Source organism: Eubalaena glacialis, chromosome 9 (assembly GCF_028564815.1).
Source record: "Eubalaena glacialis isolate mEubGla1 chromosome 9, mEubGla1.1.hap2.+ XY, whole genome shotgun sequence".
Lineage (NCBI taxonomy): Eukaryota > Metazoa > Chordata > Mammalia > Artiodactyla > Balaenidae > Eubalaena > Eubalaena glacialis.
This window is the reverse complement of record NC_083724.1, coordinates 12,376,711-12,403,108: the sequence shown is the minus strand read 5'-3', so window position 1 is coordinate 12,403,108 and position 26,398 is coordinate 12,376,711. Positions and strand designations below refer to the sequence as shown.

The window sequence follows — 26,398 nt, the reverse complement described above, 5'->3', positions numbered from 1 at the left end:
ATCCAATGAGGTATTATTCTTTCCAACATATAGGTAAACTAAGTCTGGGAGAGATTCAGTACCTGGTACAGTCAGATTTTGGACACAGATGCAACACCACAGCCCTATACTTTCCCTTACATTACATTCTCCCTCTTAAATACTTTTAAATATCTACAATATATGAGGCTTTACATATATTATTTCACTCATCTTGAAGCCACTCCTTGAACAAATATTATCATCTCTATATACAGATAAGAAAACAGAGGCACAGAGAAGTAACTTGACCAAGGTCATATAGTAAGCGGATAAGGCATTGTTCAGTCTTGGGTGGTTTTGTCTTTAAACCTGTGGGGTTTTTTTCTTTTTTTTAACCACCACTAAAAATAGTAGATAAAACTTGTATTTGGAAAGAACATGCAGGATCAAAGTATGGCAGAAGAAAAAGTGTTTCTGTTAAAAATTGTTATTCCATTTATTGAGAAATCCTTGTGGGCCAGAAAATAGGTATTTTACCTGCGTTCTCTCTAATCTTCTCAACAACCCTGAGGAAGGCATTATCATCTCCATTTTATAGATGGGAAAACTGAGGCTCAGGAATGTTAAACAGTCTTCCAAAGGTCACCCAGCTGGAAAGGGCCAAGTTTCAAAACCAGGTTTCCTGAACCCCAAACTCTTGCTCTAACCGCCACACAAACTTGAAAAACAAAACTGAGCAAACAAGAAAGGCAGTATAAATTAGTCAACAAGTGTACCTCTGGCCCAGTGGACTGAGGAGTGCTGAGCTAATGAAGTCAGGGTGGGGTTTGTTCTGAAGACAGTGACATGGCAGAGTTATTCTCGCAAACAAAAATACAAGGCCCTCAGCTGAGCATTTCAGTAAAATGCTTAACTGCTGATGAATTACATGAATTTTTCTTTTAGGAGAGGATGGAAGTAAAAAGAAAATAGAAATGAGGAGCTTAAAGAAGGCCAGAAAGCCCATTAGCACTTTTGACAGATCCAAAGATAACTCTGAAGCCACCAAAACGTGGCCTCAAGAGTCTGCCAAGAAGCTTCACGCTGGGTAGAAATATGTTACACAGCTTGCCGTCCAAATAGGGAGACACAGCGTCAGAGACAAATCCTGCGCCTTATTTTGGTGGGAGAAAAAAAAAATCACAAGGATACTTTTGTGGATGGGGAAGGGAACATTTCTGAAATAAAAACACCACTTGGTTGAGGCATAACCCCCAGGCCAACCAGGTTCTGAAGGATTCAGGTGCTTGGTCCAAAAACTCTACACAGGTATGTTAAAAATATGTAACATTTAACCAAATTCTCTCTAAACTGTCATGTACTTTTTTTGGTATTTCTCATCCCATCTGTGCTGATTACCAAGATATTTGTGTCTAAACAGAAGCTGTCTTTCTTATCTGCTTCCTCCCTGCCTCTTTCCTTCTGGGACGCCACCCGCCTAGGCAGCGGGAGTGGGTGGGAATGGACTGGGAACCTCGATCAGCCATAGGAGCACCTGTGGGGCAGAACGGACCTTGGGAACACCTGGAGGGAGCCCTTGCAGCTCCCATCAAGCCTTATCTCAGAAGAAAACCCCTCAGAGAGAGGGGCCTCCTTCCCCCTGCCTTTAAGAATCCGGTGGCTTAAGCTACAACCACCCTCAATTTCTCAGACCTGCCATGCTTTTCACACCGCCAGGCCTTTACTTCCTCTGTTTCCTCTGCCTAGAAGGCTCTTCTCTTCCTTGAGGACACCCATTTACTTTTCATGACTCAGCTCAAATGTCACCTTCTCCTGAAAGGCTTCCTCAACTCATTTGTCAAGCTGCCCTTTGTGCTTCCATGACAATTTGTCTCTATCTTATAATCACTCAGTTACAAGTATGTTTTTGCCACCAGACTGAGATCCCTTTGGGTAAAATGATGTATCCCATCATCTTAGCAGTTTGATGAAAGAGAGAATCAATGAGTGGAGAAAGCAACTGACTGAAGACTACTGCTCATTAGCTCAGGCGTGAGCAGGGTGGTATAAGAGAAACACGAGGGCCTCGAAGGGGGGACAACGTGGTATGTTAGGAAGAATGGACCGCTTGACTTCAGAAAACCTGGGTCTGAGTTGGATGAAGTGATCAATTACTTAGTAATGATGAAGGGCCCACAGGAAAAGAACTGACATTGGAGACTCACAAAGTCAGGTAAGGTAGCTGGAGGAGGGGGAGCTTTTTAAATTTATTTATTTATTTATTTATTTTTGGCTGTGTTGGGTCTTCGTTTCTGTGCGAGGGCTTTCTCTAGTTGCGGCAAGCGGGGGCCACTCTTCATCGCGGTGTGCGGGCCTCTCACTATCGCGGCCTCTCTTGTTGCGGAGCACAGGCTCCAGACGCGCAGGCTCAGTAGTTGTGGCTCACGGGCCTAGTTGCTCCGCGGCATGTGGGATCTTCCCAGACCAGGGCTCGAACCCGTGTCCCCTGCATTGGCAGGCAGATTCTCAACCACTGTGCCACCAGGGAAGCCCGGGGGAGCTGTTAAAGGTATCAGTGGCTACATTCATTTTTGTTTGTTTGTTTATTTATTTATTTGGTTGTGTTGGGTCTTAGTTGCAGCAGGCAGGCTCCTTAGTTGCAGCATTCAAACTCTCAGTTGTGGCATGCATATGGGATCTAGTTCCCGGACCAGGGATCGAACCCGGGCCCCCTGCATTGGGAGTGCGGAGTCTTAACCACTGCACCACCAGGGAAGTCCCTACATTCATTTAAAATGTAAAGAAATAGGTGGTTTGTTCTTCAGGTAGCTGGGGCAGGGGGGCAGGGAGAACTGTACACAGAGGCAGGTGTCCATTTCACAGCCAGGTCAATCATATTTCTCAGACAGGCAAGAACACAGTACAGGGAACGAGGAATAAGAAGAGAAGGCTTCCATGGCAAGTTGTCCTAAGTTAAGACTGTAGCCAGAACATATTGTGAGCTTATATTTATAAAAAACACAGGTATGCCACTTTCTCCCAGCACTTGGCTTCAGTGGAACTAAGTCTTCAATCTTCCATTTCTGTATCCCATAATCAGCCAGTCAACAAACACCTGTTTGACTCCTACTAAGTGCTTAGTACCACCCTGGGAGCTAGGCCTGCAGAGATTAACTAAACATGATCCCCATTTTCTAGGAGCAGCGTTAGACCCAGAAACCTCATATGCCAAGAACTGTGATCCAGGCTAGACACGCGCCAGGGCTGGCTGAGAAGGGAAGATTCAACTTTGCCAGATGGATATGGGGGGAAGGCTGGGGAAGACTTGACAGAGGAGAAGATACTTCTCTGGGCCTCCCAACAGGGGGTTCACTTAGGGGACAGGGGGAGAAGCGTGTCCCAGCCAGAGGCAAGGGGGAGAGAGCAGCTCTATGCAGGTCAGTGGAGTGAAGGGCAGGGGAGCTGGGTTCAGATCCTGTGGGAGCCTAGACTTTCTCCACAGGTAACAGGGAGCTGCTGAAGAATCAGGATGGTCCTATCTGTGTTGCAGAAAGATCTTCCTAGAGGTCCTGTAGAGGATGCACAAGAGAGGGAAAGCAGGAGGCAGGGCAAGCAGCTAACAGGCTACTGCCACATTCAGGGAAAGAATGATTACAAGCTATTCAGATAAAAGCTTTGAATATGAATGTCACAGATCTCTGTAAAGTGGAATCACAGGACTTGACAATGGGTCAGACTTTGAAAGGGGGTAGGAAGGATCTGGGACAAGGCCCAGACTTCCAGGTTCCTGTGCTCCACATCTGTCCACTTGCCCAACAAGTTTTTTTTAAAGGGAGAGTCCAGTCTTTTAATGAAGGATCAATCCTTCTTCTAAAGAACCATCAATCCTGTCAAACATGGTATTGCTGTCCACCTAGTCTTAGGCCTAGTGTCCTGGGTTATAATGCCATCATGGCTAAGCCTAAATAACCACCCCCTTTATTCCCTGGCAATTACTCCTCCATGTGACTGACTCACCTGCTAAAAAGGAAAACCTTGCTTAGACGGACTACTTCCCAGTGTCCATGCTCCAAAGGGCTGTTTTCTCAGTGCTAGTAAGTTTTTAGGCTTAAGGAAGAACATTCCTTTTCTATTCATGGAGTTTAAGCATATTTTCAGTTACATATAGTTATGTGCCTCTGAGCATCCTCCTATATGCCTAGTAATTATTATTTGGGCCCACTCTGTAGGGCTGGGTAGCAGGGACACAAAGCTGACCACTTCCCAGGCCGAACAGGGCTCAAGTCCGAGGAAGGTCTCTGGTTAACAGACAAAGAGCAGCCCGGAAGTTGAGCTTCAGAAGAGGCACGTACATGGCTCTCCAGGCTTTTCATTTCTACAAAGCAACAGCGGGGAAGAACACTTCCAGCTCTAACTCTCTGTGGCTCTAAATCCAGACAAAGAAGAAAGGAAGACACTTGGCAAAACCCCATTTCCCCCAGGAGAAGCCCCATAATGGCTGCTCCCTTCTAGTTGTCCCTGCTGGCTCCTGTGCCGATCCAGGTGGCTGGGGACTTCAGGCTCACTGCGATCCACGCCCCGGGTGAGGAAGCAGGTGGGGGTGGGGGTGGTGATGGGAGGTGGAATGGGCCTCGGATGGGAGGGGATACAGTGGGGCTCAGAGAAAAGGGGTCTTAGGTTCAGTACCTTAGGGAAATGAGATAATCCCCAAACTAAAGAACTGACTCTAAGCTGGGTACTCCTTGGAGCCTTCGAAACAGATGCTAGTCCGCCCCACGGTCTGTCATTTTATTAGTCTTTGTCACTCTCAGCTTTATACACAGTATAGATGATAAAGACTTACTGTACCGTGTCTGGAGGAGGTTTCTAAGGCAAGAGGCTGGTTTTGTCCGTGGGCCTTATTTCCTGAAATAACTCTTGCTCAGATTATTTTACCATAATGTAAACCTTTAAAATCCTCAATTAATTTTTTTAAATAAGAATTTAGGTTATTTTAGTTGTGTAGGATTCTTAAAAAGGAATTATAAATTTGGATTCTAAAATAATCTGTTTGAGAAAGAATCCCACAAACTCACATAAGCAATCAAATCAGAGAAGTATCTTATAGGAAAGAAAGCAGAGTTTACCCGGAGGTCAACTTTTATCCCTCTGTATGAATGGAAAAACCATTAGAATAAACAATTACCTGACAACTCTTAACAGCAACAATGGAATTCTCTATAATCTCAGTACTTGATAATAGGTCTTCTACTACCACTTCAACTTTGTTTATTTTTGAAAGTCACGATGAGTTCATAAATCTTTTCTATATCATGGTGCATCTTTTGACAAAGTGGAGTCTGGGCAATGTTATATGTAACTGTCCATTCTAAATGCTTTCCTCGCATCATTAACCACTTGGTATGACACAGGCCAGATAATTAAGACAGGTTTGTTTAATATTCTAAAAGAAGGTCTATATGATTATCCATTAATCAAAAGTAAACTTCAAACCCTGGCCAGTAAAAAAATCCCTTATAGAGCCAGTTTACAATGTAATTATGAATACATATCTGTTCATGATCTGTGACTGTTTTTAAATGCAGGTCAACTGTTTAAATGTATAAAGATTTATGCTCATTTAATTATTGCCTGTATAAAATTCACTCCTACATGTGTTATCTTGATAGACAGAAAAAACCCTGAAGAGCAATTATATAGTGATGATAGTTTTTCAGTGAAAAAGAAGAAAATATTTTTACACAGAAATTGTAGAAATAATGAGAATTAAGTTCAACAGGGATCTGAAAGTGGCAAGACTTAATTTTCTCCATTTGCTTTTCATTAACATCTTGCAGACTCACTGGCCCAAAAGCCAAGTGAAAGGAACTGTTATTTTTCCTTCTCCTGGAGTGACTGCATTGCTAATTCATTCATTCATTCATTCAATCATTCAGTCAGTCCATAAATACTGAATATCTACTCTGTTCTAGGTACAGTGCTAATTACGGAGATGCAGTGATGAAAAAATTCTGATCCCTATCCTTATGGAAGGAGAACTGATAAAAACAGTCACACAATTAATTATATAATTTACACTTAGGATGAGTGATTTCTTAGGAAGGTACTGGGAGCCAAGGAGCAGAGGCCCAGGACCCAGCAGCATCTCGGTGCTGGAATCAGACTGACCTGAGTGTGACTGCTGGTTTAGCGTTTACTGGCTGGGTGGCTAGGGGTAAGTTACTTCACGTCTCTGGGCTATCTCCTCTTCAGAGCACGGATAACAACCATACTGTAAGGCTGCTGTGAAGATTTCATGATACAACAAATAGTACCTGATCTGATCCATGGTGGGTGTTCAGTCAACACTACCTCCTTTCTCTCTCTCACATTAACCCTTCTCTGAAGCTGTCCAGAAGAATATAATTATCTGCTGACACAATCAAGTTCCATATCCCAAAGTCCTTTTACCCTTTTCTTTGCTTATTCTCTTAGTTCAGAAGTCCCTAAGAGGAGATAATCAATAAATGTGTATACAACATCTCCCACATGACAGGCACTAGAGTCCTGGACTCTATTTCCTGTACCATTTCCAGTCAATGGTGGCTGCTAAGAGACTTTTGTGGCCAAACATACACTCCATGAAAAGTGTTGCTCTTCACAACCAAAAATGTCAGCAAAAACCAAGAAAAGATAAGCTCCAAGAAGTAATGCTCCCTAGCCCTTGGCCACAACTCAAGAGAGGTTAAGACTAGAATTTTAGGAAAGCTGAAGCACAAAGGGAAAGAAAGGACCATCAAAAGCAGTATCTCTTTGCACCAGGCATTGAACTTGGAACTTTACATGTAATAGTTCACTTGTTCTTCCCACTTTCCTTTATTAGATAAGGAGGCTTGAGAATATAAGTAAGTATCCCAAGGTCCCAGAGTGGTGGAGCCCAGTGTCTGGCTGTCTCCGAAACTCATGTTCTTTCCACTACAGCAGACTATATCATATTAACAACCCCTTCGTTATTGCTTGTTTCAATTTGCAATGCAGCAATTTAGTCATTTTAAATTAATCCTTGAAAAACTGCCAAGAGATTAAAATGCAAATTTCAACATGGCTAGAGCTCAATAGTGATTCTATGTCAAAAAATCACACAAATTGGTCCTACAAAAGTTCAGATTCTCCTTAGAGGAAAAGCTTTCCTGCTTCATTTCATACTTGAAATATGAAAAATCATTTCTTTTCCTTTTTCCATTCCTCATGAATATCAAAAGTCAACTGTAGGGAGGCAGGGAGGTAAAATGGAAACAAAATGTTTTGGTTCCTTACAAACCTGGGTCACTACACCCCATTTGGAAGCAGACCTTGGGCTATAACCTCAGGCCTGTGAGCCCTGGGTCCCCACATGTAAAATGAGGCTCACGTCTACCTCTCACAGAATAGCTGTAAGGATTTAAATGGAACCATGTATGTTAGGAGTCTGGCAGATTGTTTTTATTATTCTCACTTAGAAACAAACAAGGCCAGCCTTTTACTGGTCTGCAAAGGAAGATTTAGGGGACAATGGGTCATACACAGGGAATTGGTTCATTAGTGGCAAAACCAGCAGAGGGAATGCAAATTTTTTTAAATGGCGGGGGCAGGGGAGGTAGCACACAGTGCAAACAGGAATTGGAGGTGGGGTTATGAAGAAGATAAAATTTTTTTCCTACACTATTTCTAATCTCAGTAATTGTGGTTTTGAAAATTGAGAAACTGTCAGGACTTTCAGGTACCTTAAAGTTCTTGAGTAATTCTCAGTCCTTAAAATTAAAAAATAGAAAGATGAACTTAACCTAGGCAATAATTGTTATTATAACATTATTATAATAGCAAAACATTAGAGACAATCTAAATGTCTGTTAGTAGGTGAAACATAGTTAAAATATGTGGGGATTTCCAGTAAAATATGGTGGATTAAACACATGTATTTGCCTTTTCTCTCTCCTGATACCATGCAATCCTCACCACCCCCTGCCAGGAAAAGTCACAACGAAATAATTTTAAAAGATGTAAACCTCAAAGAACAGGAGAAAAGATAGTAATGGAAGAGAGATGTCAAATTTTTTGGAAGCCAGATGTTACTAAAGAAATGGTTCTCAACCTGGGTCATTCGCCCCAGTGGACTTCTGGCAATGTCTGAAGACATTTTTGGTTGTCACAGCGGGGTGGGGGGGATACCATCTTACAGTGGGTAGAGAGAGCCCAGGGATGCTGTTAAACACCCCACAACATACAAAACAATCCTGCACAACAAAGAATGATCTGGTCCAAGGTGTCAAGAGTGTCAACCGAAACTTTAGTTGAGAAACTAAAGAAGACTGACTTGGCAGCCCAGAAAAGGCTGGGCCCAGGGCACAGGGCAGCAAGCATCCAACCCAACTCACACCACCAAACTCCAAAAAAGTTCAGGAACTGGAGACACCAAGCACCTCTAAAGGCTAGGGGAAGGGTGCCAATAAAAATTCGATCCCAAGATTCTCGATCCCAAGTAATTCGATCCCAAGATTCTCCTCTCCCAGCTCACTCAGCTAGTCAACTGGCCTTTTGGCACCCCTCCTGAGGAAAAACTGTTTACTTTCTAGTAACCAGAAAGGTTTGGGAACACTGGGTACAGCTGAGGACAGGGGATAAAGAATTAAATAAAAAATGGGAGGGGAGCTTAAAGTATACATGCTAAATGTTCATATTCTATAACTTACCACCCCACTCAGCTTCCAGAACACATGTTATAAAGCTTACACTCACTGGCAAGAGAAAACTGACTAGTCCAAAAGAAAAGATTCTGATACTGATGTTTAAAATCCTCCCCTCCTCCCCAGCAGCCAGGCCTCTAAGCCATGATCTACAGTAAAGCCCACCAGGTAACAAGCCCCATTCATGAACACAGAGCTTTCAATTAGCTTTTTAAGGCCACACGCAGATAGGACTGGGCAGCTATTTGAGGAAAGGCCTCTACAATCAAAGATACAGAACAAAACAAACAGAAGAGAGGACCACTAAGGAAGAAAACAATGCATAGAGAAGAACAATTTTTTAAATTTATGAATAACAGTGTCAAAGAAATAAGAAGAAATGTTGCACCCATGAAACAAGATGCCATTAAAAAATGAGTAATCTATTGTACAACACCAAAAAGCTCTTGGATATTAACAATGATGGCAGAAGAATTCAAAAGGGTGGAAAGATTAGTTGAAGAAAGTAGAAAGAAGACCAAAAGAGAGATGGAAAATAGAAAAGTTATGAAAATTAAAGGATCAACACTAGGAAGCTTAACATGCCACCATAGAGACCCCAGAGAAAGAAAAGAGAAAAAAATAAAGAAGAATTTTTTCAAAGAAATAATGTGAGAACATTTCCCAGCTCTAAAGGACATGAATTTTCAGACTGTATGGGTCCACCAAATGTCCAGCACAGTAGATGAAAATGGACCCAGAGCAAGGCAAATCACTGTACAATTTCAAGATACTAGAGACAAATAAAGGATCCAAAAAAAACCCACCCAAAATAAAAAACAAAAAGAAACCCCAGCAATCAGAATGGATCAAGACTTCTAAGCTTCAACGTGAAATCTAGAAGTCAATGGAGCTACGTCTTCAAAGCTCTGAAGGTAATTCCCAACTCTGTCAAGAGTAGAATAAAATCATTTGCAGTCATGCAAGGTCTAAACATGTTGCCTCCAACACTGTCAGGAAACTACTGGAAAATGTTTCACCAAAATAAAGGAATAAGATAAGCAGTAAGATGTGAAATCCAGGAACTCTTACTTGACAAATGTATAAGAAAGAAAACATATCATAATCTATCATATGATTCAGCTTGCTCATTGAAATATAAACATTAACTTTTGATTTAAATTTTTTCCTGAAGACAGAGAAAGGATGGGGGAGGGGAGAGTGAGTGAGAAAAAGATACTTTATGTATATGTGTGTTTCTGGGGGAGAGGGGATCAGAGGTAATAAAAGACCTAAATTCATCTTCTATGAGAAAATCAATAACTGTTATCTGAAACAGAAAAATTAAGAACAGCAATATGAGCATGTCAGTTAAAAATATGGAGAGAAATACTACAACTGCTAAAAACTTGAAGGTAGCTGCCTCTGGGGAATGGAAATAAAGGAAAATTTGGAAATTTCACCAACAATTATGTGATACTACATTTTTTTTAAGCCATTAATGTGTATTACTTTCATAAGAATAAAATACCATTAAATAAAAATATCACTTAACATAGATGAAAGATATGAACAGTTTTGAGAGTACATTAAAAAAATGAGTTGCAAAACAGTATGAATAGTACTGTTTTATGTCTAAAAAATGTCTACAACACACAGGGGTTCATACATTTAACATGTAAATTCATAGAGAAAGGTCTGAAATGACACTCATCAAACTCTGGATGGAGAATGGGATTAGGGGTGGGGGAGGGATGGTGGGGCTGGGATGGTGGTAATGTGGGACCTTTCACTTTTTTTAATATGTACTTCTGAATTGTTTAATTTTTTTTACAACAAAGATATTTGTAAACAATTTTTCATAACACAGGTAAATGTTCATAATACATTGTCATAGAAAAAGCAGGTATAAAGGTATATAATTGATATGATCCCCCCCATTGTGTTTTTTAAAATGTAGCTTCCAAGCTTTAAAAACAAAAACAAAAACAAAAGAACCCTTTTATCTCAAACAAAATATTACCAAATTCCCAATTTAAGTAGATAGAAATGAACCTGCTCTGAATAAAGCAGAAGCATCCATGCCCTGGTGGGTCAGCCATTTAGCCCCCTCAGTCCTTCCCATGTCCCAAAGGACCTCAGGCAGGGCTCCAGGCAGAACAATTTGAAAACTACTACTATCACAGAAATGAAGAAAAGAAAAACTCAGAACGTGACTTTCTCAGGGATTACAATGATTTTTCTTTTGCTTCTTGTAATACACATATATACATACCATTCCTATGACTTGGAACAGTTTAAACAGTAATAATATCTATTCCTTACCATGCCTATATAACCACCTAAACCTGACACATTCATAGCAGCGAGGGGTGGAGAAGGTCAACAGAACTTCATTAATCTTTCCAAGTTATGATTCTATACTCATATTTCCTATTTCTTAGGGTGACTTTGATCAGTTACATTTTTCTAGAAAATTTTATATTATCACAATTTTCAAATTTATTGGATACGTCTAAGATTATTTTGTTCTTTTTAGAAATTTAGTTTTTAAAAAGTCTATTTTTCAGTTTTACTTTAACAATATTTTCTAACTAATTAAATTGTAACTTATTCTTCTAGTTTGGGTTTTTTTTATTGCTATTCTTCTTCTGGCTTCTTGAATTGCAAGTCAAGTTCATGATTTTCTAAATTTATTATTTATAATGAAAGCATCCAAAGCTATGAATTTTCACAAGAGTAGTTTTGGCCACATCTGTTAGGTTTTTGTTGTTCAGTGTTCTCACTGTCATCAATATCTAAATAATATCCAATTTCAATGTTTTATCTTCTTTGACCCAACCACTCCTTCAAGTAGATGAATATTTTAAAAATCTTTATTCATCATTAATTTCTAGGTTTATTTCATTGTAATAAAAGACAGTGGGCTGTAAGAGTTTCAGTTTTCCTATTTTGAATTCTTCAGTGCAATCTAGCACATAATCAATTTTTATAAATGTTCCATGCCACACCCCTGGCTTCTGCTCTTTCTGCAGGACTTTTCCAGTTCTTTTTGGGTTCCTTCATTGTCTACACCTTATTGACTGCTCAATAACCATCTCCTTTATGTTGCAGAAATTCCTCAAATTTTCTAGCTCATGGTGGCTCCTTCTGCCATTACGTGGACGTTTTTCTCCTTAATTTTACAGTTCTCTTATCATTTCAACGGCATTTTTTGAGAGATGAAAGGTAAAATTATGGGCTCAAAGTGTAGCACAATATATGAGAACTCAGTTTCTAGTATCAGAAAGATCAATGTTTGAATTCCAGTTCTACCATTTCTGTGCTGTAGGACCTTGAATATGTTACTTAAGTTTTCAGGACCTCTGTTTCCTTATATAAAATAATAATTAGGGTACTGACTACCTAAGCTTATTAAGAGAGGTAAATGAGAAAATACAGGTAAAGCACTGAATACATTATTTGACAAGCACTAGTACTCAATGAACATTAGCTATTGTTGTTAAAAAGGTAACTGTGGTCTGGATTTTTTTATTACTTAATGTCAAACAAAAAAAAAAGCAATATTTTCCACCAGAGCCTAATCACACAGATAGTAAACTTTGTGAATATCTTCGACAATCCCAGTTTATTAAGACTGTTACCTAATCACAACACTATAGCCTAACTTCATTAATTAAATGTGATTACCTGACTTATTCCAGTACTTTAAAAAAGTAATCAAGTACATACCCAAAAGAATCAAAAGGATGGAACACAAAGTTCAATCTGTACACCAAAGTTCAAAGCAGCATTATTCACAATAGCCTAAAGGTGGAAGCAACACAAGCGTCCATCGACAGATAAGTGAAATGTAGTATGTTACGTATATATAATGAAATATTATTCAGCCTTAAAAAAGAAGGAAATTCTGACACATGCTACAACATGGATGAACCACACAGGCATTATGCTAAGTGAAATACACCAAACACAAAAGGACAAATATTGTATGATTCTACTTAAATGAGGTGCCTAGAGTAATCAAATTCATAGAGACAGAAAGAATAGTGGTTGCCAGGTGATGGGAGGAGGAGGGAAATGAGTTGTTGTTTAAAGGGTTATTTAATGGGTACAGAGTTTCAGTTGGGAAAGATGAAAAAATGCTGGAGATGGATGTTGGTGACAGTTGCACAACAATGTGAATGTGTTTACCAATGAAATATATACTTAAAGATGGTTAAAACAGTAAATGTTACTTTATGTACATTTTGCCACAATTTAAAAAGCAACCAGAGGCAAGATGGCGGAAGAGTAAGACGCGGAGATCACCTTCCTTCCCACAGATACAGTAGAAATACATCTACACGTGGAACTGCTCCTACAGAACACCCACTGAACGCTGGTAGAAGACGTCAGACCTCCCAAAGGCAAGAAAATCCCCACGTACTTGGGTAGGGCAAAAGAAAAAAGAAATAACAGAGACAAAAGAATAGGGACGCGACCTGCACCAGTGGGAGGGAGCTGTGAAAGAGGAAAGGTTTCCACACACTAGGAAGCCCCTTCGTGGGCGGAGACTGCGGGTGGCAGAGGGGGGAAGCTTCGGAGCCACGGAGGAGAGTGCAGCCACAGGGGTGCGGAGGGCAAAGCGGAGAGATTCCCGCACAGAGGCTCGGCGCCAAGCAGCACTCACCATCCCGAGAGGCTTGTCTGCTCACCCGCCGGGGCGGGCGGGGGCTGGGAGCTGAGGCTCGGGCTTCGGTCGGATCGCGGGGAGAGGACTGGGGTTGGCGGCGTGAACACAGCCTGAAGGGGTTAGCGCAGCACAGCTAGCCGGGAGGGAGTCCGGGAAAAAGTCTGCAGCTGCCGAAGAGGCAAGAGACTTTTTCTTGCCTCTTTGTTACCCGGTGCGCGAGGAGAGGGGATTCACAGCACCGCCTAAACGAACTCCAGAGACGGGCGCGAGCCGCGGTTATCAGCGCGGACCCCAGAGATGGGCATGAGACGCTAAGGCTGCTGCTGCCGCCACCAAGAAGCCTGTGTGCGAGCACAGGTCACTCTCCACACCGCCCCTCCCGGGAGCCGCTGCAGCCCGCCACTGCCAGGGTCCCGTGATCCGGGGACAACTTCTCCGGGAGAACGCACGGCGCGCCTCAGGCTGCTGCAACGTCACGCCGGCTTCTGCCGCCGCAGGCTCGCCCCGCATCCGTACCCCTCCCTCCCCCTGACCTAAGTGAGCCAGAGCCCCCGAAGCAGCTGCTCCTTTAACCCCGTTCTGTCTGGGTGGGGAACAGATGCCCTCAGGCGACCTACTTGCAGAGGCGGGTCCAAATCCAAAGCTGAACCCCGGGAGCTGTACGAACAAAGAAGAGAAAGGGAAATCTCTCCCAGCAGCCTCAGAAGCAGCGGATTAAAGCTCCACAAACAGCTTGATGTGCCTGCATCTGTTGAATACCTGAATAGACAACGAATCATCCCAAATTCAGGAGGTGGACTTTGGGAGCAGGGTATATTAATTTTTCCTTTTCCTTTTTTTGTGAGTGTATATGTGTATGCTTCTGGGTGAGATTTTGTCTGTATAGCTTTGCTTTCACCGTTAGTCCTAGGGTTAGGTCCATCCATTTTTTTTTTTTTTTTTTTACTTAAAAAATTTTTTTCCCTAATAAATGTTTTCTTAATAATTTTTTCCTTATTTTCTATTTCTAAAAAATTAAAAAAAATTTTTTTAGTAAGTTTTTTCATATTTTTTATTTTAAAAAATTAAAAAAATTTTTTTCTTAAAAAATTTTTTACTTAATTTTTTCTTATTTTTTATTATAAAAAATTACTAAATTTATTTTTAAAAATTAAAAAAAATTTTTTTCTTAATAAATTTATTCTTAGTAATTTTTTTTCTTATTTTTTTATTATAATAGCTTTATTTTATTTTATTTTATTCTCTTTCTTTCTTTCTTTCTTTCTATTTTTTCTCCCTTTTATTCTGAGCCGTGTGGATGAAAGGCTCTTGGTGCTCCAGCCAGGCATCAGGGCTGTGCCTCTGAGGTGGGAGAGCCAACTTCAGGACACTGGTCCACAAGAGACCTCCCAGCTCCACGTAATACCAAACGGCAAAAATCTCTCAGAGATCTCCATCTCAACATCAAGACCCAGCTTCACTCAACGACCAGCAAGCTACAGTGCTGGACACCCTATGCCAAACAACTAGCAAGACAAGAACACAGCCCCATCCATTAGCAGAGAGGCTGCCTAAAATCATAATAAGGCCACAGACACCCCAAAACACACCACCAGACGTGGACGTGCCCACCAGAAAGACAAGATCCAACCTCATCCACCAGAACACAGGCACTAGTCCCCTCCACCAGGAAGCCTACAAAACCCACTGAACCAACCTTAGCCACTGGGGACAGATACCAAAAACAACGGGAACTACGAACCTGCAGCCTGTGAAAAGGAGACCCCAAACACAGTAAGATAAGCAAAATGAGAAGACAAAAAAACACACAGCAGGTGAAGGAGCAGGGTCAAAACATACCAGACCTAACAAATGAAGAGGAAATAGGCAGTCTACCTGAAAAAGAATTCAGAATAATGATAGTAAAGATGATCCAAAATCTTGGAAATAGAATAGACAAAATGCAAGAAACATTTAACAAGGACGTAGAAGAACTAAAGAGGAACCAAGCAATGATGAAAAACACAAAAAATGAGATTAAAAATACTCTAGACGGGATCAATAGCAGAATAACTGAGGCAGAAGAACGGATAAGTGACCTGGAAGATAAAATGGTGGAAATAACTACTGCAGAGCAGAATAAAGAAAAAAGAATGAAAAGAACTGAGGACAGTCTCAGAGACCTCTGGGACAACATTAAACGCACCAACATTCGAATCATAGGGGTCCCAGAAGAAGAAGAGAAAAAGAAAGGGACTGAGAAAATATTTGAAGAGATTATAGTTGAAAACTTCCCTAATATGGGAAAGGAAATAGTTAATCAAGTCCTGGAAGCACAGAGAGTCCCATACAGGATAAATCCAAGGAGAAACACGCCAAGACACATATTAATCAAACTATCAAAAATTAAATATAAAGAAAACATATTAAAAGCAGCAAGGGAAAAACAACAAATAACACACAAGGGAATGCCCATAAGGTTAACAGCTGATCTTTCAGCAGAAACTCTGCAAGCCAGAAGGGAGTGGCAGGATATACTTAAAGTGATGAAGGAGAAAAACCTACAACCAAGGTTACTCTACCCAGCAAGGATCTCATTCAGATTTGATGGAGAAATTAAAACCTTTACAGACAAGCAAAAGCTGAGAGAGTTCAGCACCACCAAACCAGCTTTACAACAAATGCTAAAGGAACTTCTCTAGGCAAGAAACACAAGAGAAGGAAAACACCTACAATAACAAACCCAAAACATTTAAGAAAATGGGAATAGGAACATACATATCGATAATTACCTTAAATGTAAATGGATTAAATGCTCCCACCAAAAGACACAGACTGGCTGAATGGATACAAAAACAAGACCCATATATATGCTGTCTACAAGAGACCCACTTCAGACCTAGAGACACATACAGACTGAAAGTGAGGGGATGGAAAAAGATATTCCATGCAAATGGAAATCAAAAGAAAGCTGGAGTAGCAATTCTCATATCGGACAAAATAGACTTTAAAATAAAGACTATTACAAGAGACAAAGAAGGACACTATATAATGATCAAGGGATCGATCCAAGAGGAAGGTATAACAATTGTAAATATTTATGCACCCAACATAGGAGCACCTCAATACATAAGGCAAATACTAACAGCCATAAAAGGGGAAATCGACAGTAACACAATCATAGTAGGGGACTTTTAACACCCCACTTTCACCAATGGACAGATCATCCAAAATGAAAATAAATAAGGAAACACAAGCTTTAAATGATACATTAAACAAGATGGACTTAATGGATATTTATAGGACATTCCACCCAAAAACAACAGAATACACATTTTTCTCAAGTGCTCATGGAACATTCTCCAGGATAGGTCATATCTTGGGTCACAAATCAAGCCTTGGTAAATTTAAGAAAATTGAAATCGTATCAAGTATCTTTTCTGACCACAACGCTATGAGACTAGATATCAATTACAGGAAAAGATCTGTAAAAAGTACAAACACATGGAGGCTACACAATACAGTACTTAATAACGAAGTGATCACTGAAGAAATCAAAGGGGAAATCAAAAAATACCTAGAAACAAATGACAATGGAGACACGACGACCCAAAACCTATGGGATGCAGCAAAAGCAGTTCTAAGAGGGAAGTTTATAGCAATACAAGCCTACATCAAGAAACAGGAAACATCTCGAATAAACAACCTAACCTTGCACCTAAAGCAATTAGAGAAAGAAGAACAAAAAAACCCCAAAGCTAGCAGAAGGAAAGAAATCATAAAGATCAGATCAGAAATAAATGAAAAAGAAATGAAGGCAACAATAGCAAAAATCAATGAAACTAAAAGCTGGTTCTTTGAGAAGATAAACAAAATTGATAAACCATTAGCCAGACTCATCAAGAGAAAAAGGGAGAAGACTCAAATCAATAGAATTAGAAATGAAAAAGGAGAAGTAACCACTGACACCGCAGAAATAAAAACTATCATGAGAGATCACTACAAGCAACTCTATGCCAATAAAATGGACAACCTGGAAGAAATGGACAGATTCTCAGAAATGCACAACCTGCCAAGACTTAACCAGAAAGAAATAGAAAATATGAACAGACCTATCACAAGCACTGAAATTGAAACTGTGATTAAAAATCTTCCAACAAACAAAAGTCCAGGACCAGATGGCTTCACAGGCGAATTCTATCAAACATTTAGAGAAGAGCTAACACCTATCCTTCTCAAACTCTTCCAAAATATTGCAGAGGGAGGAACACTCCCCAACTCATTCTACGAGGCCACCATCACCCTGATACCAAAACCAGACAAAGATGTCACAAAGAAAGAAAACTACAGGCCAATATCACTGATGAACATAGATGCAAAAATCCTCAACAAAATACTAGCAAACAGAATCCAACAGCACATTAAAAGGATTATACACCATGATCAAGTGGGGTTTATTCCAGGAATGCAAGGATTCTTCAATATATGCAAATCAATCAACGTGATACATCATATTAACAAACTGAAGGAGAAAAACCATATGATCATCTCAATAGATGCAGAGAAAGCTTTCGACAAAATTCAACACCCATTTATGATAAAAACCCTCCAGAAAATAGGCATAGAGGGAACTTTCCTCAACATAATAAAGGCCATATATGACAAACCCACAGCCAACATCATTCTCAATGGTGAAAAACTGAAACCATTTCCACTAAGATCAGGAACAAGACAAGGTTGCCCACTCTCACCACTATTATTCAACATAGTTTTGGAAGTGTTAGCCACAGCAATCAGAGAAGAAAAAGAAATAAAAGGAATCCAAATCGGAAAAGAAGAAGTAAAGCTGTCACTGTTTGCAGATGACATGATACTATACATAGAGAATCCTAAAGATGCTACCAGAAAACTACTAGAGCTAATCAATGAATTTGGTAAAGTAGCAGGATACAAAATTAATGCACAGAAATCTCTTGAATTCCTATATACTAATGATGAAAAATCTGAAAGTGAAATTAAGAAAACACTCCCGTTTACCATTGCAACAAAAAGAATAAAATATCTAGGAATAAGCCTACTAAGGAGACAAAAGACCTGTATGCAGAAAATTATAGGACACTGATGAAAGAAATTAAAGATGACACAAATAGATGGAGAGATATACAATGTTCTTGGATTGGAAGAATCAACATTTTGAAAATGACTCTACTACCCAAAGCAATCTACAGATTCAATGCAATCCCTATCAAACTACCACTGGCATTTTTCACAGAACTAGAACAAAAAATTTCACAATTTGTATGGAAACACAAAAGACCCCGAATAGCCAAAGCAATCTTGAGAACGAAAAATGGAGCTGGAGGAATCAGGCTCCCTGACTTCAGACTATACTACAAAGCTACAGTAATCAAGACAGTTTGGTACTGGCACAAAAACAGAAATATAGATCAATGGAACAGGATAGAAAGCCCAGAGATAAACCCACGCACATATGGTCACCTTATCTTTGATAAAGGAGGCAAGCATATACAGTGGAGAAAAGACAGCCTCTTCAATAAGTGGTGCTGGGAAAACTGGACAGGTACATGTAAAAGTATGAAATTAGAACACTCCCTGACACCATACACAAAAATAAACTCAAAATGGATTAAAGACCTAAGTGTAAGGCCAGACACTATCAAACTCTTAGAGGAAAACATAGGCAGAACACTCTATGACATAAATCACAGCAAGATCCTTTTTGACCCGCTCCTAGAGAAATGGAAATAAAAACACAAATAAACAAATGGGACCTAATGAAACTTAAAAGCTTTTGCACAGCAAAGGAAACCATAAACAAGACCAAAAGACAACCCTCAGAATGGGAGAAAATATTTGCAAATGAAGCAACTGACAAAGGATTAATCTCCAAGATTTACAAGCAGCTCATGCAGCTCAATTACAAAAAAACAAACAACCCAATCCAAAAATGGGCAGAAGACCTAAATAGACATTTCTCCAAAGAAGATATACAGATTGCCAACAGACACATGAAAGAATGCTCAACATCATTAATCATTAGAGAAATGCAAATCAAAACTACAATGAGGTATAATCTCACACCGGTCACAATGGCCATCATCAAAAAATCTAGAAACAATAAATGCTGGAGAGGGTGTGGAGAAAAGGGAACACTCTTGCACTGTTGGTGGGAATGTAAATTGATACAGCCACTATGGAGAACAGTATGGAGGTTCCTTAAAAAACTACAAATAGAACTACCATACGACCCAGCAATCCCACTACTGGGCATATATCCTGAGAAAACCATAATTCAAGAAGAGTCATGTACCAAAATGTTCATTGCAGCTCTATTTACAATAGCCAGGACATGGAAGCAACCTAAGTGTCCATCATCGGATGAATGGATAAAGAAGATGTGGCACATATATACAATGGAATATTACTCAGCCATAAAAAGAAATGAAATGGAGGTATTTGTAATGAGGTGGATGGAGCTAGAGTCTGTCATACAGAGTGAAGTAAGTCAGAAAGAGAAAAACAAATACAGTATGCTAACACATATATATGGAATCTAAGGAAAAAAAAAAAGGTCATGAAGAACCTAGTGGCAAGATGGGAATAAAGACACAGACCTCCTAGAGAATGGACTTGAGGATATGGGGAGGGGGAGGGGTGAGATGTGACAGGGTGAGAGAGTGTCATGGACATATATACACTACCAAATGTAAAATAGATAGCTAGTGGGAAGCAGCCGCATAGCACAGGGAGATCAGCTCGGTGCTTTGTGACCACCTAGAGGGGTGGGATAGGGAGGGTGGGAGGGAGGGAGATGCAAGAGGGAAGAGATATGGGAACATATGTATATGTATAACTGATTCACTTTGTTATAAAGCAGAAACTAACACACCATTGTAAAGCAATTATACTTCAATAAAGATGTTTAAAAAAAAAAAAAAAAGCAACCAACTGCCTTAGTGGTGGTGATTCTATATTTAATTCTACATAGTACTATTTACAATCCGAGTAAAACAGTTTGAAAATACGTCTTAAGCCTAGGCTAGATACATCATTCGGCTTGTTCAGAGGGCAATTACCCTCTGCTCCCTCAGACTCAAGTTCACTGCTAAGCCTTTAAGAGGTGGGGATGGGGGTCCTCACACTTCTACCCACAAATACATTTACTTTCTTAAAAGTCAATATAGAAATGTAGTAGGAGCATAATTCTACTTGAGTATATCTACCCTAATAAAGAAATGTTTATATGGGAAGTTCTTTACATAGAAGCATTTTATTTACAACAGCAAAAACTAAAAACCCCTAAATTCACAACAGCGAGGAAATAGCTAAGTAAGCTACATAGCAAATTGAATATTATGCAGCCAACAAAAATGATTGTGAATGAAATGGCAAAATGCTTATGTAATAGGTGATTCTAACTATGTAAATAATACATTCTAAAAAGACTACAATGAGACATCAACATGTTAATAGGTGATTACCTTTGAGAAGTATGAATAATGATCTTTCCTTGTCTTTATACTTTCTATATTTTTAAAATATTCTCTATTTGGTTTTACTTTCATAATACATTATTTTTATAATGGGAAAATATATCCTTTTATTTTCTTTCAAAATTAGTAAAAAAACAAAGAGGAATAAAAATTTAATCCACCCCTGCCCAAGTACTCACATTCTCAGGGATGCTGGGAAGTTCTCTGGTGTCAGGCACAGTAAAATAAGAATGCTGGAAAAGAAAAACAAAAGCTATTTATTTCTGCAAAAGTATGCAACAAGCACATTATTCAGAAACCAGGTAAATGATCTGAAGATAATTCCTCACTCAGATGAAGAAACAGAGTTTCACTCATAGAGAATAGTCTATGGAATATTTCCTAAGGATAATGTTGGATTAAAGCCAGATGCATTAAATCATTGGTTTGGTAGATGGAGTTCTTTTCTATGAGAGAGGAACTTCTTTGAGATACAAAAGAACAGCTCAAAGAAGTTAAAGGCTAAATTCTTTTACGATGTTTGCAGGTTTCTGAACACATGAAAGCTGCAGACTTCATAATTTATTGTTCAGTGAGGCAAGTGGACTCTAGGGACCAAATATCACTAGGTTCACTCAGGAATGGTCTTCACCAACCAAACCGGCCATTTCATTTCAGCATCTGAGATTATATCCATCTACAAGCTGCAGGCCAAATCTGCCCCGAAGGCCCAAGGGATGTTAAGGACAGCTCCAGGGGAAGGACTGCTGCACTGAGACATTGCAGATGGCTGACAGTGGAGAAAGTCTCTCCACTATGCATGCTCTGCAAATAAGCCTCCTGATTTCCAGTGCAAATTCCAGTGAAGGGAGCTGGAGACTCAGTGGAGTTGAAAACCTGACCTGTTCAGAGAACTTTCAAGGAGGCATCTCCATGCTTGTAACAAGCATGTGTCTCTGAGTTAAATGAAAACAGGCTGAACTGATGACACCTCCTCCGTGCTACTAAAGACTCAGAGAACAATGGCAAGCAGGAATGGAAAGAGCCTGGTGCTGGCCAATTAAAGAAGGGATTGTGCAAAGGCCAGGAAAGGTCACATACAGAGAAAGTCAGCTTAGCCATGGCCAAAGTTCAAACCTAGACCCCCAAGTGACATTTCAGGAAGTTCTCCCCACTCCTCATTCTTGGATAATTGCAAAATAAGTAGGTCTCTGGAAAAATGAGTTGTACAGGCTTCCTGAAATGAAAGGCGTGGGGGACAATTGCGATAACGAAAATAGCAACAATAACAGTATAAGCTATTTGTCTAATATTCAGCAGATATTTATGAACACCTGCTGCATGGAAGGCTTTATACCAGGTACTTTATAAATAGTATCTCTAATTTCCATACCAAAATTTAAGATAGATATTATCTCCATATTACAAATGGATAAATTAAGGCTTAGAGAGGTAAAGTGACTTAAGGTCATACAGCTAGTAGGTGACAGAACTAGGATTGAAATCAGGTCTGCATAACTAGAGCTATGCTCTTTCCACGATAACAGACTGTTATACCTGTGCTTTTTAATGAGCAAATTATACCTAAAGCCATTTGAATTAAACTAATAAACTGAAAAGTAAAAAGAGAAAAAAAATTAAAAGATAACTTAAAAAACACCCCCTGCAGTGCGCTATTCCAAAATCTGTGGGTTTGTGCCAAAACATTATCTATGAAGTATTATGACAGAGATTATGTAGCGTATCAGTTATAGGAAACTAATTGGAAACTAGTTAATTAATTCAAGTCAACAATGAGGATTAAAATAATAAAAGCAAAATACAAGGTTAAATTTGATGCCATGAGGTACCAAATTCTATACCAAATGGCTAGAAGGGAGTCCCAGGAAATGTTCAGTAATGGCAGTGCACATGGTGATGGAGTCACAGAATAAGGATCGGCACAGTGAAGGAGAAAGGACAGGGACCACAGAGTCAGCCACTTAATCGTTATGTGATCTTAGGCCACTTCACTTAATAGCTCAGAACCTCAGTTTTTTAACCTGTAAATGGGAATTGTAATATCTACTTCAGAACTGTTGTGAAGAATAAATGTTATATATGTGAAGTGCCTAGCATTCCATAAATGGTATTTTAATAGTAAATTATTATAACTCTCTCAACTGTTAGTTTATATTCCTATTTTTCTCAATCACCTATAGAAGACACACAGAAACATTCTCTTGTGACTAAAGACAGAAAGTCCAAGACTGCCATTTTATCAGTTTTTCAGGCTCTATGATACAGTTGAGACTAACCCTTCAGAAATGCAACATGGAGAGAGGAATTCCTTGTGAAGAGGAAAGAAGAAAATATCTGCCTTTACAAATGCAACAGATTGTAAATAGTGAGCCTACGCAATTCCAAAACCAAGTACTCCCCAGGCTGTCCTTTGAGATTCTGCCTTGCTCCATCGCCCATGAAATGCTGGGACCAGAGGAGGTCAGAAACATTCCTAGAAACCACTGGCATGAAACAGCTGCACCCCCCACCTCCCGCAACAGTTCTTCCTGCCCCTGCGATGGCTTGTCCTTGAGGCCTGGCAGCCACTCAAAGGAAGGAGAGGCCCTTCCTCCCCAGTAGCTGGTGACCCACCCAGGCTACTCCCCAGCTACCTGTCAGATGTCATTACAGACTGAAATGGTGAGATCAAGCTGCTTAGGAAAAGGGACAGAGACAAAGGCAAAGTTGCTTCGCTATGCGGCAATGACTGGGGCAGGTTTAAAGTTCATTTCTTCATCTTTTCCAGACACTCTTCCTTACACAAATTTCTGGAAGAAGGTTTCTTTCCTTCCTATGCTCCATTAAAATGAGCAAAAACCTCTACCAGTTCCTTCTTTCCTCCCTTTCTTTCAACACTCATGGCCTAGTGGAAAGAACATAGGCTTGGAAGTCAGCCCTGGGTTTAAAAGCCCCGATCTCACTTATTAACCACACGACCTTGGATGCGCAAGAATCTTTTTCTCTCTAAGCCTCATCTATGAAATGAGAATGCTAATATCTATTTGTAGAGTTGTTTTGAACATCAGAGATGCATACTTGGCATAAATTAGGAACTTAGTATATAGCAGATTTATTATTAGTTATTGGCAGTAATATTGCTTTCAATGTGATCATCATGAAAAAAAAAAAACCTATATGTTCATTTTCTTTAAGAGGGAAAATACCAAGTTAATTACCACTGAATACCAACACTGTACCTGGTTCTACTGAAGCTGAAAGACAAAACTTCTTAAACATTCAGACCCCACAACATGGGGGAAATAGCCCCTGGATAATCAATAGCTGGTCAAAGGGGATCCATCTGAGAATTCTGATGAAGGTGGTGACAAGGGTTTGACCCAGAGAATTGCAGTAACTGAAATATGGAAAAGATCTCCTTATCTGATGCCTTATCTGACAGATGAGGAAATTGAGACCTACGAAGTTAAAGGTTTTGATTAAGATCACTCAGGTCATTGGCAAAACTATGACTTGGGGATTGAAATCTCCCAATTTGTAATTCAGAGGCTTTTCCACCCTGGCACACTACAGACCACATAGCATGTACATAAAAGAGTTCAAGGAAACAATCTGGCCAGGAACTGTGCTAGACAGTCTCTATCCCTGTCCTTGAGGGCGTACAGTCCAGTGGCGGAGATAGGAAAACAGGTTGTTCCAATGTGTTTTATGACTAAGTACTGCAAAGTGTACAAGATGCTTGGGGCAAAAAATGAAAACCTTAGCTAAGGGGGGGTTACCCTGGTAAACAGGGGAAAGGCGGTGTTGAAGGTTCGGGGGTGGCAGGATGGGCTTCAGTGAAGGGGCAGACACAGCAGTGCTAGGGGGCAAAGCATGAGGCAGGGAGCCCCACAGGGGTTGAGGAGGCAGGGGTCAGCCATCCCATTCCAAGCCCAGCATCTGCCATTCAGGAGATGCTAGTGACGGGATGACAGCCAGGAAGAGAGGAGCCTGGGGGCATTTGCGATCCATTTCTCATGCAATCCCAGAGAAAGAAAGAAATACATCTCCCTGGCCTGTCTTGAGGTCTCAGAGTACTTGGAGGTGGGGAAGGTGCGGATGACAGAAGACAATCCCATTTGGCTCTTTCTTACTGTTAATAATGGAAAGGTTTCTCAGTGATTGCTAATATTCTGCCGCCACTTACCACGCTGAGATGAACAGACACTCCTGGGTCAGGGATAGGAAGTTTGTGCAGAGTTTCAAGAAGCTCATTCCACTGACTCTCCTGAAAGAAATAAAAGGCCTAAGTAACAAAGGCAGGGCTGAGCCCTTAGTCAGAGACCTGCAGGGAGGTCTGGGCACACAACAGAAATAGGTTTGATATTCAAGTAGGGTTGGACAAAAGACACTGCTTACGGCTCAATAAAAGAGCCAAACAGATCCGCCCACACCAAGTTTGACATTTTCTACTTAGTGAGACACCTACCATGACCGCCTTTTATGGATCATATACCATAAGCTCTCAGCAAATCTATCCTCTCAACTCCATAGCAACAACTTTTAAATGCAAACAACCCCAGCTTACAAGGCGGGGGTGGTAGGGAGAAATAACGATGACACTATAGATCTTGTCTTCATCATCATTACCCTCAATTAATTTTATTGAGTGTTCACTGGATACACAGCGGCCTCCAATTATGGAAAGTTAAAAATGAACTACTACAACAGCATGCAATACAGGATGGTGGCTGTGCATTTTAATTAGTGAAATTGAGCCACAAAATGAAATGCAAAGCAGTACAAATTCTTCGATTGAAAACAGGTTCACCTTTAAAATGCTCAAAAGAACACTGTTTACAGAATTATCCAAAAGCTATGTCTCCCACCCTGTGGAATTCTCTGTGCTGATAAAATAGTAATAAACTTACATTTGTACCCATTTGGTAGCTGTTTGAGCCTCACAACTACCTCACTTTACAGGTTGAAAACTAAGGCTCCGAAGGGTAAAGGAACTTGACTCAAATCATCCAGCTGGTAAGTTGCACAGCCAGGAGCTAATCACAGGTTTTCTGTGTTCAAACCCAGAGCCCGCTCCGCTGTTCCACAGCTGTCTTTGTTAGTGAATTTAAAGGAGAGGAAAAAGAGGATGGGCCCAAAGCAAAATCCTGTTTCAATCTGAATTCATAAGTTACTCAAATTTCTCAGGGGGTAGAAATGAACATTTGCAGGTACACAAGTTTAATTTTGCTCTGAAACAATCTCAAATTTACAGAATAATCATATGACAGTACAAAAAAACTTTATTTCCATTTGAGAGTGAGTTACCAACATTATGCCACAACATCCATAAATACAAAGGACATTCTCCTACATAACAACAATTAATCATCAAAATCAGGAAATTAACACTGAAACAACATCACCATCTAATCCTCAGATCCCACCAAGTGTTGCCAACTGTGCCAATAATGTCCTTGGATAGCAAAATTATCCAGTTCAGAATCACATGTTGCCTTCAAATGCTGTGACTCTCTAGTTTTCATCAGTCAGAAACAGTTCCTAAGTCTTTCCTAGATTTGTATGAACCTTACAGTGAGACCAACCATTTTGTAAAATAACACTCACTTGTTTGATGTTTTCTATTGATT

At 40.1% G+C, this 26,398-nt stretch overlaps 1 protein-coding gene across 4 annotated transcripts in view; it reads right to left on the bottom strand.

Moving 5' to 3' along the window:
- The window catches only part of DENND1A (DENN domain containing 1A), a 542,621-nt gene that overhangs the window by 239,895 nt on the left and 276,328 nt on the right, over window positions 1–26,398 (bottom strand). For all 4 annotated transcript variants that reach the window (XM_061199955.1, XM_061199952.1, XM_061199953.1 and 1 more), the window contains exons 7-8: window positions 24,955–25,035; window positions 20,969–21,022 (exon numbers count right to left, since the gene is read on the bottom strand). In XM_061199955.1, coding sequence (XP_061055938.1) covers window positions 20,969–21,022; window positions 24,955–25,035 — 135 coding nt within the window. The remainder of the gene's footprint in view (window positions 1–20,968; window positions 21,023–24,954; window positions 25,036–26,398) is intronic.